Source organism: Coenobita brevimanus, chromosome 65 (assembly GCF_032717465.1).
Source record: "Coenobita brevimanus isolate Jiangsu-jjx chromosome 65, ASM3271746v2, whole genome shotgun sequence".
In the NCBI taxonomy this organism is placed as follows: domain Eukaryota; kingdom Metazoa; phylum Arthropoda; class Malacostraca; order Decapoda; family Coenobitidae; genus Coenobita; species Coenobita brevimanus.
Genome location: NC_137018.1, coordinates 42,287,934 through 42,300,764, shown reverse-complemented (window position 1 = coordinate 42,300,764; position 12,831 = coordinate 42,287,934). Strand labels below are relative to the sequence as shown.

Genomic DNA, 12,831 nt, shown 5'->3' with positions numbered 1-12,831 from the left:
GTGATTCAAAGAAGCAAATGAACATCAGGAAATCTATGAGTGATGGTAAGAATAATAAGAATGATCAAGTGATGAGGAAATGGTTTCAACAGTCAGAGTGATGATGTGAACTTGTCAGGCAGCATGATATGGAACCGGGCTCAGTCGTTCCATAAAGAACTTAAATTAGAACACAAGTGTGATTACACTGAAGGATAGTGAGTCAGAGGTGTTTTGCTGAATTATTATATGTGTCCACCATTGGTCCCTGCTGAATAGGAGCCCCCACAAACTGGAAAAAGATGCCACCGCTCGCCAGATAACTTAATGTAAAATGCAAACGTGGGATCAACTTGAATTACCCTCTGATATACAATTTTTGTGTTACTTTACTGAAAATAGGATACTTTTTTATTTATCTACATATAAAACTGGAGAAAAAATGGCTTCTTTATCAAAATATAATAGAAATGGAAGGTTGCATCCATCTCAGTTTAGGGACAGTCTACATGCGATTGTTATGTTGCCTAAGTATTGATCACTTTCATGTTTTTAGGTGGTGAATGTACATCTATAAGGAAAAATTGTAAATGGGTATAAAGAAATTGCATTTTACACAAGAAATGAAGGAAATATGGTGCTTAAACAATAGAAGATCGTATGAAGCCACTGAGCTCATATGGCATGGGTAGCGTGGCATAGTTTGTGCGCCCGCCGCCAGGGGCCCAGGGCGGCGCTGATGATGTGTATACACCACACCTGACTCCCGTGCCTTTTGAAATTACCCGATGATTACGGAAAATATAGTGTCATTGTCCACTGCGCAGGTAAAATATATGTGGAAAAATAGACTGTAGCAGAACTGATATGTTTTCTCAAAGCAAGAGAAATATCATGCCTTTAAAAATTTGGGTTGGCCAATCTCGGCCCCGTAAGATTTCAGCCGTACAATTCTTACTATTATTAAGTGTATAATGGACAGACTCATGTCAGGATTTGCCAGATGAAATATTACGATCTTTGGAAACCGTATGATATATTTTTCCAACAACTGAGATTCATAACACTTGGTAAAACTGTGCTGAATGCAAAAACACACAATAAACTTTCATGTTTCTTAGTAAACTCCATGGAGAGCTTTTCAGTGTAAATCTCATTTAGGGCATCAGCAAAACATCTACGATGAATATAATACTGGTATAATGCATTATGCATGAGTAATAATCCCGACAGAAATTTTTTTTAAGGAAGGTATACCAGCTCTGAGTGGGTAGTGACCCCACGCAATTTAGTGATCCGGCGAACACTGGCAACTTTAAGGAGTTTGTGGGGGCTCCTATTATTACAAGTGACTCCCATCTTTCCTGTCACTTCTTATTGCTTTTCTTTCCTTTACAGGCGGCTTTACATTGAGCGACATGCCAAATGGTTTCCTGTAAGCCAAGAAACCATTTACAGTACAATGCTGGGTGGTAACCATATAACCAAACCATACGTGCTCCCTACGTGTGAACAAGTGGGTTGGTGGAGGGTTAGTGCCCCTCCCCTTAAAACAAATAACTCAAAGTCAAGTGGCCACCCCTTAAGGGATTATGGCGTCTGGCAACAGATAGATAGATAGATAGACTTATGGTACCTCGGTCAGTCCAGCAAAATGGTTTATCTGGCACAGCTTGGAAACCAAGGGTGTCAGAAAATTGGTGTTGTAACTGTATATACATGTTCCTGAATAAAATGGAGGTATTAGCTTTATCTATCTTCCAGTGTCATTAAACCTCACTTTAAAAATCAAATCTCCAACATTACTGTACCAAAAAACCTACACCTTGCACTTATGGTTGGAATGGAGGCATCCTCAGATTTGTGAGGGTGCAAAAATGATGTACTGTACTTTAAAAATATTATATAAATAAATAAATACATAAAAAGTGAAATGAAAATAAACAACAGTAGCATAAGTAATAGCTGTAGCTCCAGGCCCATCTGAAATGTGAACCTGATGGCATGCAGGCTGAAGCTGCCTTTCTCTGGCAGTCCATTATCTCCATTTCAGGAGAAATGCAGGGGGCTGAAGGATATTTGAATATCTAAGATCAGTGCCACCACATGAAGGAAATCCTCTCAAGCATGAATCACAAACAGAAACTAGAAAGCACTCAAACAGTGCATACCTCTGCCAATTTAGTAAATTCTTCCTTGGCCAATGGCCCACTCTTCCACTGAAATTCATTGAGAACTTATTTTGTGCCTAGGTAAACTCTCACCTTTGCCTATCAACTAGTACCTTTTCCTTCTTGCTGGAAGTTTGTTCTCCTTCAGCCTGTTCCAAAGAACGGTGACCATTCCCAACCCTCTAACTAATGCCCAATTGTTTTAACATCCTGTGTCTCAAAAATTTTCAAGTCTATTCTTAACAGAAAAAATGTATAGCATCTTTCCTATCACACCCTTCTTTCCGATCATCAGCGTGGGTTCCGTTAGGGACGCTCCACTGGCGATCTTCTCACCTACATTTCAGACTCCTGGTCATCCTTCTTTTGGGACTTTGGCAAAAGCTTTGCCATTGCACTTGACATCTCAAAGACTTTCGATTGAGTCAGGCATACATCTTTAATTGCCAAACTGCCCTCTTACTGTTTCTATCCTTCTATCTGTGCCTTCATCTACAGCTTCCTTTCTGGTTGTTCTATAGCTGCCGTTGTAGACTGACACCGTTCTTCTCCTAGACCTATCAACAGTGGTCTTCCTCAGGGCTCTGTCCTATCACCAACTCTTCATTTTATTTATCAATGACCTTCTAAGCTGTACATCTAACCCTATCCACTCATACAATGATGATGCCATCCTTCACCTCTCTGTTCGATTCAAGAAACGTCCATCTCAGCAGTTACCTCAACAAACAAGGGATGAAGCTATGGCACACCTAATCTTACACCTATCAACCTGACATCTTCCTCAGGAGTACCCACTCATGTTTAATAATGTCCAGCTCAATCCTGCATCATCCTAAAATATACCTGGGGTTTCATTTTCTCGGTATTTATCTTGGAAAGATCATATCAAATCACATGTAAAATCTGCTTCCAAGAGATTAGGTATGCCAAGCCAACTCCATACCTTCTTTAGTCCTGCACAGCTGTTGACTTTATACACAGGTTTTATCTTCCCCTGTGTAGAGTACAACTCTCTCGAGTGGGGATGTTCCCCACATACTGTACAGCTCTTCTCAAGAAGGTGAGTCAAATGCTTTTTGTCTCATTAACTCTCCTCCTTTTACTGGCTCCCTTCAACCTCTGTCTCTTCACTGCACTGTTGCATCTGTACCTCTTTTCTATCGCTACTTCAATGGTCACTGCTCCTCTGAAATGTCTGCTTGCATCCCTCCATCTCTACGATGGACGTGTAGCACCCATCCAGCAACAAACTCTCATCCCTTTTCTGTCCAACTCTCTAATGCAAGCGTTAACTGTTACTCCCAGTCCTTCATTTATGCATCAGGTCAACTCTGGAGCTGTCTCCCTGTGTCTGTATTTCCTACTTCCTATGATCTCCAATCTTTCAAATGCAGCATGTCCAGGCATCTCAAAATGAACATATCTTGAATTTGGCTCTCTGTTGTTGTTGTTGTTGTTGTTTTCTTCAAAGGAATGGTTTGTGGGCTCTTGGCTTTTGGTTCCTTTTTGACCGGAAAAAAAAAAAAAAAAAAAAAAAAAAAAAAAAAGATCATGTGCCAGAGCTGCCCCCAAATTTAATTAATTCTTTCTTGGCCCATAGTCCACCCCTCCACTAAATTTCATTGAAATTCATTGATAACTTTTGGAGATATCATATGGAAACAGAAACACGCAGACAAAAAAAAGGTGAATACATAACTCCCTCAAACTTTGCTCGTGGAGGTAAAAATATACTGATACTGTGCCATCATTACACCACCTACAATCTGAAACATATGTAATTTCTTTAGTAAAACAGAATTTGTACAATTATTTCAATGGAAAATGAGACAAAGACAAACAGTGTAAAATGTATTGTTACCTTGGGGTCATAGCAGGATTGGGTAACTGCTTCAGTGCTGTGCCAGCTTGTTGTTGCTGCTGCTGTTGTTGTTGCTGTTGTTGCTGCTGCTGCTGTTGCTGTTGTTGTTGTTGTTGCTGCTGCTGCTGCTGCTGCTGTTGTTGTTGTTGTTGTTGTTGTTGTTGCTGTTGCTGTGTACTGGAAGTGGTAGGCGTGGGAGCATGGGCAAGACCACGAGAGGGTGGGTGTGTAGGGATGCTGTGTACAGTCCTTGTCACCACACTGTTGCCATTGCTGCTGTTGCTATTGGAGGTGCTGGCACTAGATGATGTTACTGTGGTCTGTCCACTGTCACTACTGTGAGCCACTGAAACTTCACTTGAGGGAACTGCAGTGGTTGGAAGAGAAGTTGAGGACTCTGGAGAAGAAACTGTAGAGGTTGCTGGGCCAGTAGCAGTTGGGGTAGGTGGAGCAGAGTCACTTTCACCTGGCCTGGCTTTTGCAGTGACAGAGAACTTGGTATTGTATGGCAGTGTCTGGTACTTCGGGTCACTTTTATTTGGACCAAACTCTCCCAGCTCCTCACCACGAGGAATCTGTAAAAATCAATGTGTCACTATCTCTGATCAGTCAAGGGTGTACAGTAATACTTGTATAATATGGACAAAGTACTGAATCAACAAACTGAGTACAAACACAGGGCAAAAGGCTATGCTTAGAGGGAAGTTAATGAATATTTCAAGTTAAGATCAACCTTAATATTGATGTAAGAAGAGAGTGGATGAGGAATTTGGAAGGAATTTGAGTGTAAAGTGGAGGGACTGTAAGAAAATGTTCTGGAAAGAGGTGAAAAGAGTAAGACAGGCTGGAAGTGAAGTTAGCAGGGGAGTGAAAGATAAAAATGGTAGATTACTAGTGGAGAAGAGTGAAAAAGTGAGCAGATGGAGAGAACACTTTAAGGAATTGTTGAACATAAAGGATGGATGTAATGCGAGTATAAGTGGCTGGGGAATGGCTGGGAGGAGGAGGGAGGTGAGAAGACAGGAAGAAATCAGTAGGATAGAAGTTGTGGAAGCAATGAAGAAAGTTAAATCGGGGAAAGCCCCAGGAATTGATGGAATGTGTGGTGAAATGCTGAAGCATGGGGAAGAGATAGTAATAGAATGGATGTGGAAGATGTGCAGATTGGCCTGGGAGGAAGGTAGAGTCCCGGACGATTGGAAGTCAGGTATAATTATTCCCTTGTACAAAGGAAAAGGGGAAAAAGAAGTGTGTGGTAATCATAGGGGCATTTGTCTTCTTAGTATAATAGAAAAAGTGTATGGTAGGATACTTATTGACAGAGTTAGAGAAAGAACAGAGAAATTAGTTGGAGAAGAACAGGGAGGCTTTAGGAAGGGAAGAGGCTGTGTAGATCAGATATTCATTCTTAGATCTTTAGTGGAAAAGTTTCTAGAGAAGGGAAAGAAGTTGTATGCAGCTTTCATGGATTTAGAGAAAGCATATGACAGGGTGGATAGACAAGGATTGTGGAAAGTGTTAAGAATATATGGAGTAGATGGGAAGTTGTTGAATGCTGTGAAGAGTATGTACGATGGTGCGAAGGCTGCAGTGGGTGTGGATGGTGAACTAAGTGAATTTTTCTCTTTGAAAGTTGGGTTGAAACAGGGATGTGTCATGTCTCCATGGTTGTTCAATCTGTACATGGATGGGGTAATAAAAGAGGTACAAGGTAGGGTAGTGGATGCTGGAGTGGCCCTGGTGAGAGAGGATAGTGTTTGGAAACTCCCTGTACTGCTGTTTGCAGATGATACTGTGTTGTTGAGTGAAGACGAAGGGGAGCTGCAAGGCTTGGTGGATGAGTTTGGGAGAGTGTGTAAGAAACGGAATTTAAAGGTGAATGTAGGGAAGAGTAAAGTGATGGTCTTTGAGAGAGGTGAAGTCAGTGAATGTACAGCGAGGTTGGATGGTGAGGAATTAGAAAATGTGAGTGCGTTTAAGTACTTGGGTAGTGTGATGAGTAAGGATGAAGGTTTGGAGGGTGAAGTGCTTGAAAGGGTACAGCAGGGAAGAAAGGTTGCTGGTTCTTTGAAAGCAGTGATAAGAAACAGGGAAATGAGCAAGGAAGTGAAAAAGTTACCACATGACAGTATTGTGATACCAACTCTAACGTACGGAAGTGAAGCTTGGACGTTGTTGGAAGGACACAAGTCAAGAGTGAGAGCAGTGGAAATGAGTTATTTAAGAGGAGCCTGTGGAGTCACATGGAGAGACAGGCTGACGAATGAGGATATAAAGAAGCGTTGTGGTGTGGATGTGGATGTGATAGGAAGCGTTATGAGGAACACACTGAGGTGGTTTGGCCATGTGGAGAGGATGGAGAGTGAAAGACTGACGAAGAGAGTGTATGTGAGTGAGGTGGAGGGGGGGAGAGGGAGGGGGAGGCCGAGGATGAGATGGAGGGATGGGGTGGAGAGGTATATGAGAGAGGGGTGTGCTAGTTGGGAGCAGGGCAGTGAAATGGCGTGGGACAGGGCGACTTGGAGGCGATTTGTTTGTGGCCACCCCAAACGGGACTGAGGCGTCTGGCAATAGATAGAGAATATGGAGTCCTTTAAATCTGGAATCCCTTAAACTGAGGTCCCTTAAATCGAGGTTTGAGTGTATATATGTATATATATATATATACACAGTAAGAGCTCACATAACACGTGAATATTGTACCCAGAAGGTCCCGCTTTACGATAATTTCGCATTATACGGCCATATGTTTACATGTTAAAGGATTTCATAGTACCCACGCCAGCCCCAAGTTCACCTTTTGGGGCAATTTTTTTTTTTTTTCCAGGACATTTACCTGCCTAATAAAGACTTCATTACATACAAACAATGGAGGACCCTCACCCTGAATGGAAGAAGTTGTGGGCTTGCTGGGGGGAGGTGGAGTGGGCTTTTGTGGCCAAAAAAAAAAAAAAAAAAAAAAAAAAAAGAGCAAAGAGCAAAGATCACACAGAACACATGTGCAGCCAGAGTGTGGGGAGAAGGTAGGCTCAACTGGGGCAGGAATGCTCAGTGGACCGAGAAGGCACCCCACACAGACATATGACAGCCACATGTCATAGGCTGATGCAACCTGCGCTATGGCTATCACTGGCCGCATAATGTCTGTTCCCGCCGCGTTATGACCCTAATTTGCTGTGTTATGATTGTTTGAACCATAATTTGGGGCCTCTGGCCATGTTATGTCTATCGTTGCCAAGTAGTATGGTTCTCAAAAATATGAGCACCTACCTCCGTCCGTGTAATGTCTATCATTTTCACATTGTGACTAAATTTTGGCATCAAATTTTGCCTTCCATGTTAAGTGAGTTTCGCGCTGTACAATCGCACATTAAGTGAGTGCTGTCTGTGTATGGGGGAGGCAGTGGCTGAATTGGTAGAGAACTGGCCTGCAGTCCTAATGGACCCAGGTTCGAATCCTGGCTGGGGCAGGGAACAGTTTAAGGATTTGAATTTAATAAAAAGCAGACTTTTCTGATCTACCAGATGACCCACCAACATGTCAAAAAAGTACCCCCGCTAATACCAGTACATCAGTTCTGTATGAGACAGCCCTAGTATGTATTCAATATGGATGGTGGGTGTTAGTGTCGAAGTGGTGACATGTGGAAATGTAGGAGGATTAATGGGCCCCAGGGAGGACCTACTGGGACTTGAGAATAGGCACTGAAGCCTTTGCCCAGGGTCGGACAAGTTAAAAATATATATACAGTATATACACAGTATACATAGCGAGAGAGAGAGAGAGAGAATATATATATACATATATATATATATATATATATATATATATATATATATATATATATATATATATATATATATATATATATATATATATATATATATATATATATATATATATATATATATATATATATATATATATATATATATATATATATATATATATACACACAGTATACATAGCGAGAGAGAGAGAGAGAGAGAGAGAGAGAATATATATATATATATATATATATGGCCCTGCACGCAACAAGGGGTAAAGCGCCATACCATTTGAAACCTGTTTTTTTTCCACCAGCTGTTCCCTCAAACACTAACCTATGACTGCACAGAGTCGCTTTGCTCACTTCAGACTTTCACCCTTACTGCACTAATTAGAACTGAGCAAAGCGACTTTGAGGAGGGCACAGGGTAGTGTTTAAGGGATCAGCTGGTGGAGAAAAACAGGTTTTGGCTGGCAGGGTGCTTTGTCCCTTGTGGCATGCAGGGCCTCAAATATATATATATATGTATTTACAGTAAGCTCGCACGGTACGTGAGTGGATGGGTGGTCCTGGTCCTTGCGCACTGTGAAATCGTGCATTGTGAATACATAATCTTATGGGAAAAATTAAATATGGGCAGTACCCCTCATACCTTGATATTTTTTTACCCTTAGAGACATAATAAAGGGGAAATTTCTTAAACATACACTACAGATATAGCTACAATAACAAAAATATGGTCAGTCACCTTAATAACAGTAGACAACAGGCCTGATGGACTTTAATAACAGGGGTTCCAAGGTGTGGCAACACACTTAGATTGCCCCCGCCGCACCACGCTTGTTTAACAGTTGCCAGTGTTGTATTATTCCAGGCTTTGACGAAGAAATTTACAGCCTGTCGAACGTTACATTTCTTCCAGAATGCAACAACAGTCATTGTGGTGGGGGTTGCAAATATGCCAGGCAAAGCAGGTGAGTCAGGTGGGGCTGTGGAGGTGGAGGGGGAGGCAGCTGGTGAGTCAGGTGGGGCAGTGGAGGAGGAGGAGGGGACGGTGGGGGGCGAGTCAGGGGAGGTGGTGAGGGGATGATCCTCCATTTCCTCCTTGCTACTGCTCACATTTTCAGCAATTTCCTTCATTTCTTCTTGTTTGTCTGTTTCATTCCTCATCTTGTTATGGACGTTTTGGCAGTATAACAACTTGGCATTCGCAAAATAACCATCATTCAAGTGAATCCAAACATTATTACAGACACTGGGTATCTATTCTAACTTACCGTTATTGCTGAAAACGTTACTGTCGAAGTTGTTCTTGACAAGAACTTACCGTAGACTCCTCTTAAGCACCTACCCTACGAGCCTCTAAGTCACTATTGGCACATCATGAGAGGAGGGGGGTCATGTAGTCAGGGAAAATGGCAGTTTTGGGCCACTCCTTGCCTCTGCCTTGTGTATTGTGGGCTAAACTCGCACATTCAAAGTTTTATGGTTATGATTTTTGGTCACTCGCATACTATGCAATTCGTGCACTGTGATCACGCGTACTATGCGAGCTTTCTGTATACAGTATATATATATATATATATATATATATATATATGTATATGTATATATACAGTGCTCGTCAGAAGTATCGAGCGCCCTGCGTCCCTCCTACGAAACAAACCTTTCAACATTGAAAAAACATATAAATAATGCATTTTATTTACCTTTAGTGCTTCGTAGGGTATCCTTTACGCTTCTTCACTGATCTGAGACGTCTTGGAAGTGAAAGGGCGAGGTTCCTGACATGCTGGAGGGCTATTTTGTCCCAGGAGTCACGAATGGCGGCTTCCAGCTTAGGCAGAGAGCTCACGTCCTTTCCTTGGAGATCCTTCTTTACGAGGTACCAGAGGTTTTCTATCGGGTTGAGGTCTGGGCTATTTCCTGGCCAGTCTTCAATGAATGATACCTCGCAGTCACGAAGCCAATTGGTGACCGATTGGGCCTTATGAGCAGGTGCACCGTCCTGCTGAAACACTCGTGCACCTGTTAGCTTGAAGGACTCAGGTAAATGATCACACAGAAGCTCCAGATAAACATCCTGATTCACTCTGCAGTTCTTGGGAAGCACAACAAGCTTCCCCAAACCTTTACCAGAAAAACAACCCCATACCATGAGTGAATCAGGATGTTTAACTGTGCTTTCAACGTACCGTGGGTCAAGTGGGTCACTACCTTTGCGCCGGTACACATGTGCTCCTCTGTTACAGGTTACACTAAACGTTGCCTCATCAGACCACAACACTGACAACCATTGCTCCTCACCCGAGTTAAGGTATTTGTTAGCAAAGGCAAACCTACGAAGTCGCTGGTAACGAGTGAGAAGAGGCTTTCTCACAGGCCTGTGACTTGTGTAACCAAGTTCATGGACCCTTCGAGACACTGTGCACACAGAAACCTCACCAAACACTTCCGGGTTGCTCTCCTTTATTTTCCTTGCACTCACACGAGGATTAGACTCCACTGCACGTTTTAAAACATCAACAGACCTTGGGGAAGTTTTCCTAGGCCTACCAGACCGCGGTTTCTTTGTGGGAACGTCACCACTGTTTTCCACTCAAAAACGCGCACACCACCTACGCACTGTCGATCGAGCCAAGCCAACCAATTCACTAATTTCCTTTGATCGGTGGCCTGCCTCGATAGTTCATGGGTAGGTGCCATAACAAAGTGGCGAAAGCCAAAACACTGCGGGACACTCAGTAAAAAATGGCGCAAAAAGAGAGGGAGACGCAGCAGAGTTCCTCTCTCTCAGGCAGCCCGTAGGCAACTGAGGCGGGAACAAACCAGCGCATAGGAAGGCGTCACGGTACCGTGACATCAAGCTAGCACCGCAAACTTCTGACTCAATTTTTACTACCAAAAACGGGTGATTCTTTTTTGCCCATAAGTATTGCGCGCCCAGCCATAGGCACTCGATATTTCTGACAAGCACTGTATATATAATTATATATATATATATATATATATATATATATATATATATATATATATGTAGCCTCTGTAGTACAGTGGTAAAGAGTGAGTTTTCATACATAGGAGAACGAGGGTTCGAGCCTTGCCAAGGTAATAAACTTTGGGAGCATTCTTCCAGTCACATACCACTTTGGCGGACATAAGGGGTGCTGTGGTTGAACCAGTTTTGCATGCTATAAAGTATGCTTGCACCCAGTCGGCTTGCGCGGGGCAATTACACTTGGTTCACTGACTACACACATGTACAATGCCACTCCAACATTCCAGTCACACTTACAGGCACTTCTAACACTAAATACAATCTCTACCAGACAGCCTAAGCCACTTGGTAGAGATACATAGGCTGTATCGTCCCCACTTTGGCTGAGATAGGTTGGTCCTGCAGTGGACATTCAAATGGCTGCTGCTGATATATACCGTATATATATATATATATATATATATATATATATATAAAATGCCAGACGCCATGTATCCCAAACGGGGTGGTCAAGGGCTTAGAGTTAATTGTTTTACAGGGAGGGGCACTAATCCTCCACCAACCCCACTTGACACGTAGGGAGAACGTTATGCCAACAGCATCTGGTGTTCCCAGGCGGTCACCCATCCAAGTACTAACCAAGTACTAACGTTTCTTAACTTCGCTGATCAGACGGGAAGCGGTGTACTCAACGGGGTATATATATATATATATATATATATATATATATATATATATATATATATATATAATACATATATATATATATATATATATATAAAGCAAGTAACATCATGAGAGAATAGAAACCTATCTAACATTAAATGACAAATCTTAACAGTATTCTAAGAAGATTGATGGAACACAATAGTGTACTTACAAACCAGTGATGCCATGGATTTGCCAAAATTTTCTGTTCAGAGCTGTTTCAGTCTGTCAACATCTTCAAGAGAAATAATCCATTACAAGAATTCCCAGTACAATGTTACGGTGAATGGAGACAGATTTGAATTGGTGAGAGAATTTAAGTACTGTACCTGAATGAAGCAACAGAAATGATAGGTAAATGTGCAAAAGAAATGGAAAGCAGAGTGACACAAGAAAGGAAATTGGATGGTGATATGATGGCCTTGATAAGAAGCAGAGATCTGAGCATGGCAACTGCAAGAGGCTTGCATGAAGGGATTTTAGTGCCTACTCTAACATAAGGGTGTGAGATTATAGTGTGGCATGAAAATGAAAAGTCAAAGCGTATGAGCAGTGGAGATTGGTCTGTTCATTCCTAGGAATGTATGTGAAATGTGCGTGTGAAGAGTGGATAAGATAAGGAATACAGTACTTGTAATGTGATCCATGAAAGTTGAAGATTAAGGAAGTCTGTGGACACCATTGCTGAAGAGAGTGTACTTAAATGGAGTAGGCATGTGGAAAGAATGGGTGTGAATAGAATGGTAAAATGGTAAAATCTGTGCAAATCTGAAGGTGGAAGGAGACATGGTAGGCCTGAAAGAAGGTGGACAGATATGGTATGTAAATGTCTGAGAAAGAAAAGTATAGAAGCTCATGAGGCTAGGGATCTTGCAAGAAATTAAGCTGTTTTGGATGAATTTCCATGGAGAAATGTGACCCTGTGTCTAGCACCCCTTTTTAACCTCACAGTCACCAGACTGAGTCTGTCTGACAGGTGAGTATGAGGCCACATGTGGAATGTTTTCTGACCTAACAAGTGGAGTCTAAATTCTGGAAGCTTGAATGGTGAGAGGATGGGAGTGTGGCTCATTCTATCAACCTATCTATTGCCAGATTAATCCCTGATGGCCACAAACAAATTGCCTCCATGTCGCCCAGTACCCCGCCATTTCACTGCCCTGCTTCCAGCTCACACCCCCCTCTCTCATATACCTCTTCACTCCATCCCTCCATCTCATCCTTGGCCTCCCCCTCCCTCTCCCCCCCCTCCACCTCACTCACATACACTATCCTCATTAGTCTCTTGCTCTCCATCCTCTCCACATGGCCAAATCAACTTGATGTATTTCTCTTATCGCT

General features: G+C 42.3%; 1 protein-coding gene across 5 annotated transcripts in view; it reads right to left on the bottom strand.

The window, feature by feature from the left end:
• ASPP (Ankyrin-repeat, SH3-domain, and Proline-rich-region containing Protein) overlaps positions 1 to 12,831 on the bottom strand; it is a 558,597-nt gene that overhangs the window by 84,267 nt on the left and 461,499 nt on the right. For all 5 annotated transcript variants that reach the window (XM_080276580.1, XM_080276579.1, XM_080276582.1 and 2 more), the window contains exon 6: positions 4,015 to 4,589. In XM_080276580.1, coding sequence (XP_080132706.1) covers positions 4,015 to 4,589 — 575 coding nt within the window. The remainder of the gene's footprint in view (positions 1 to 4,014; positions 4,590 to 12,831) is intronic.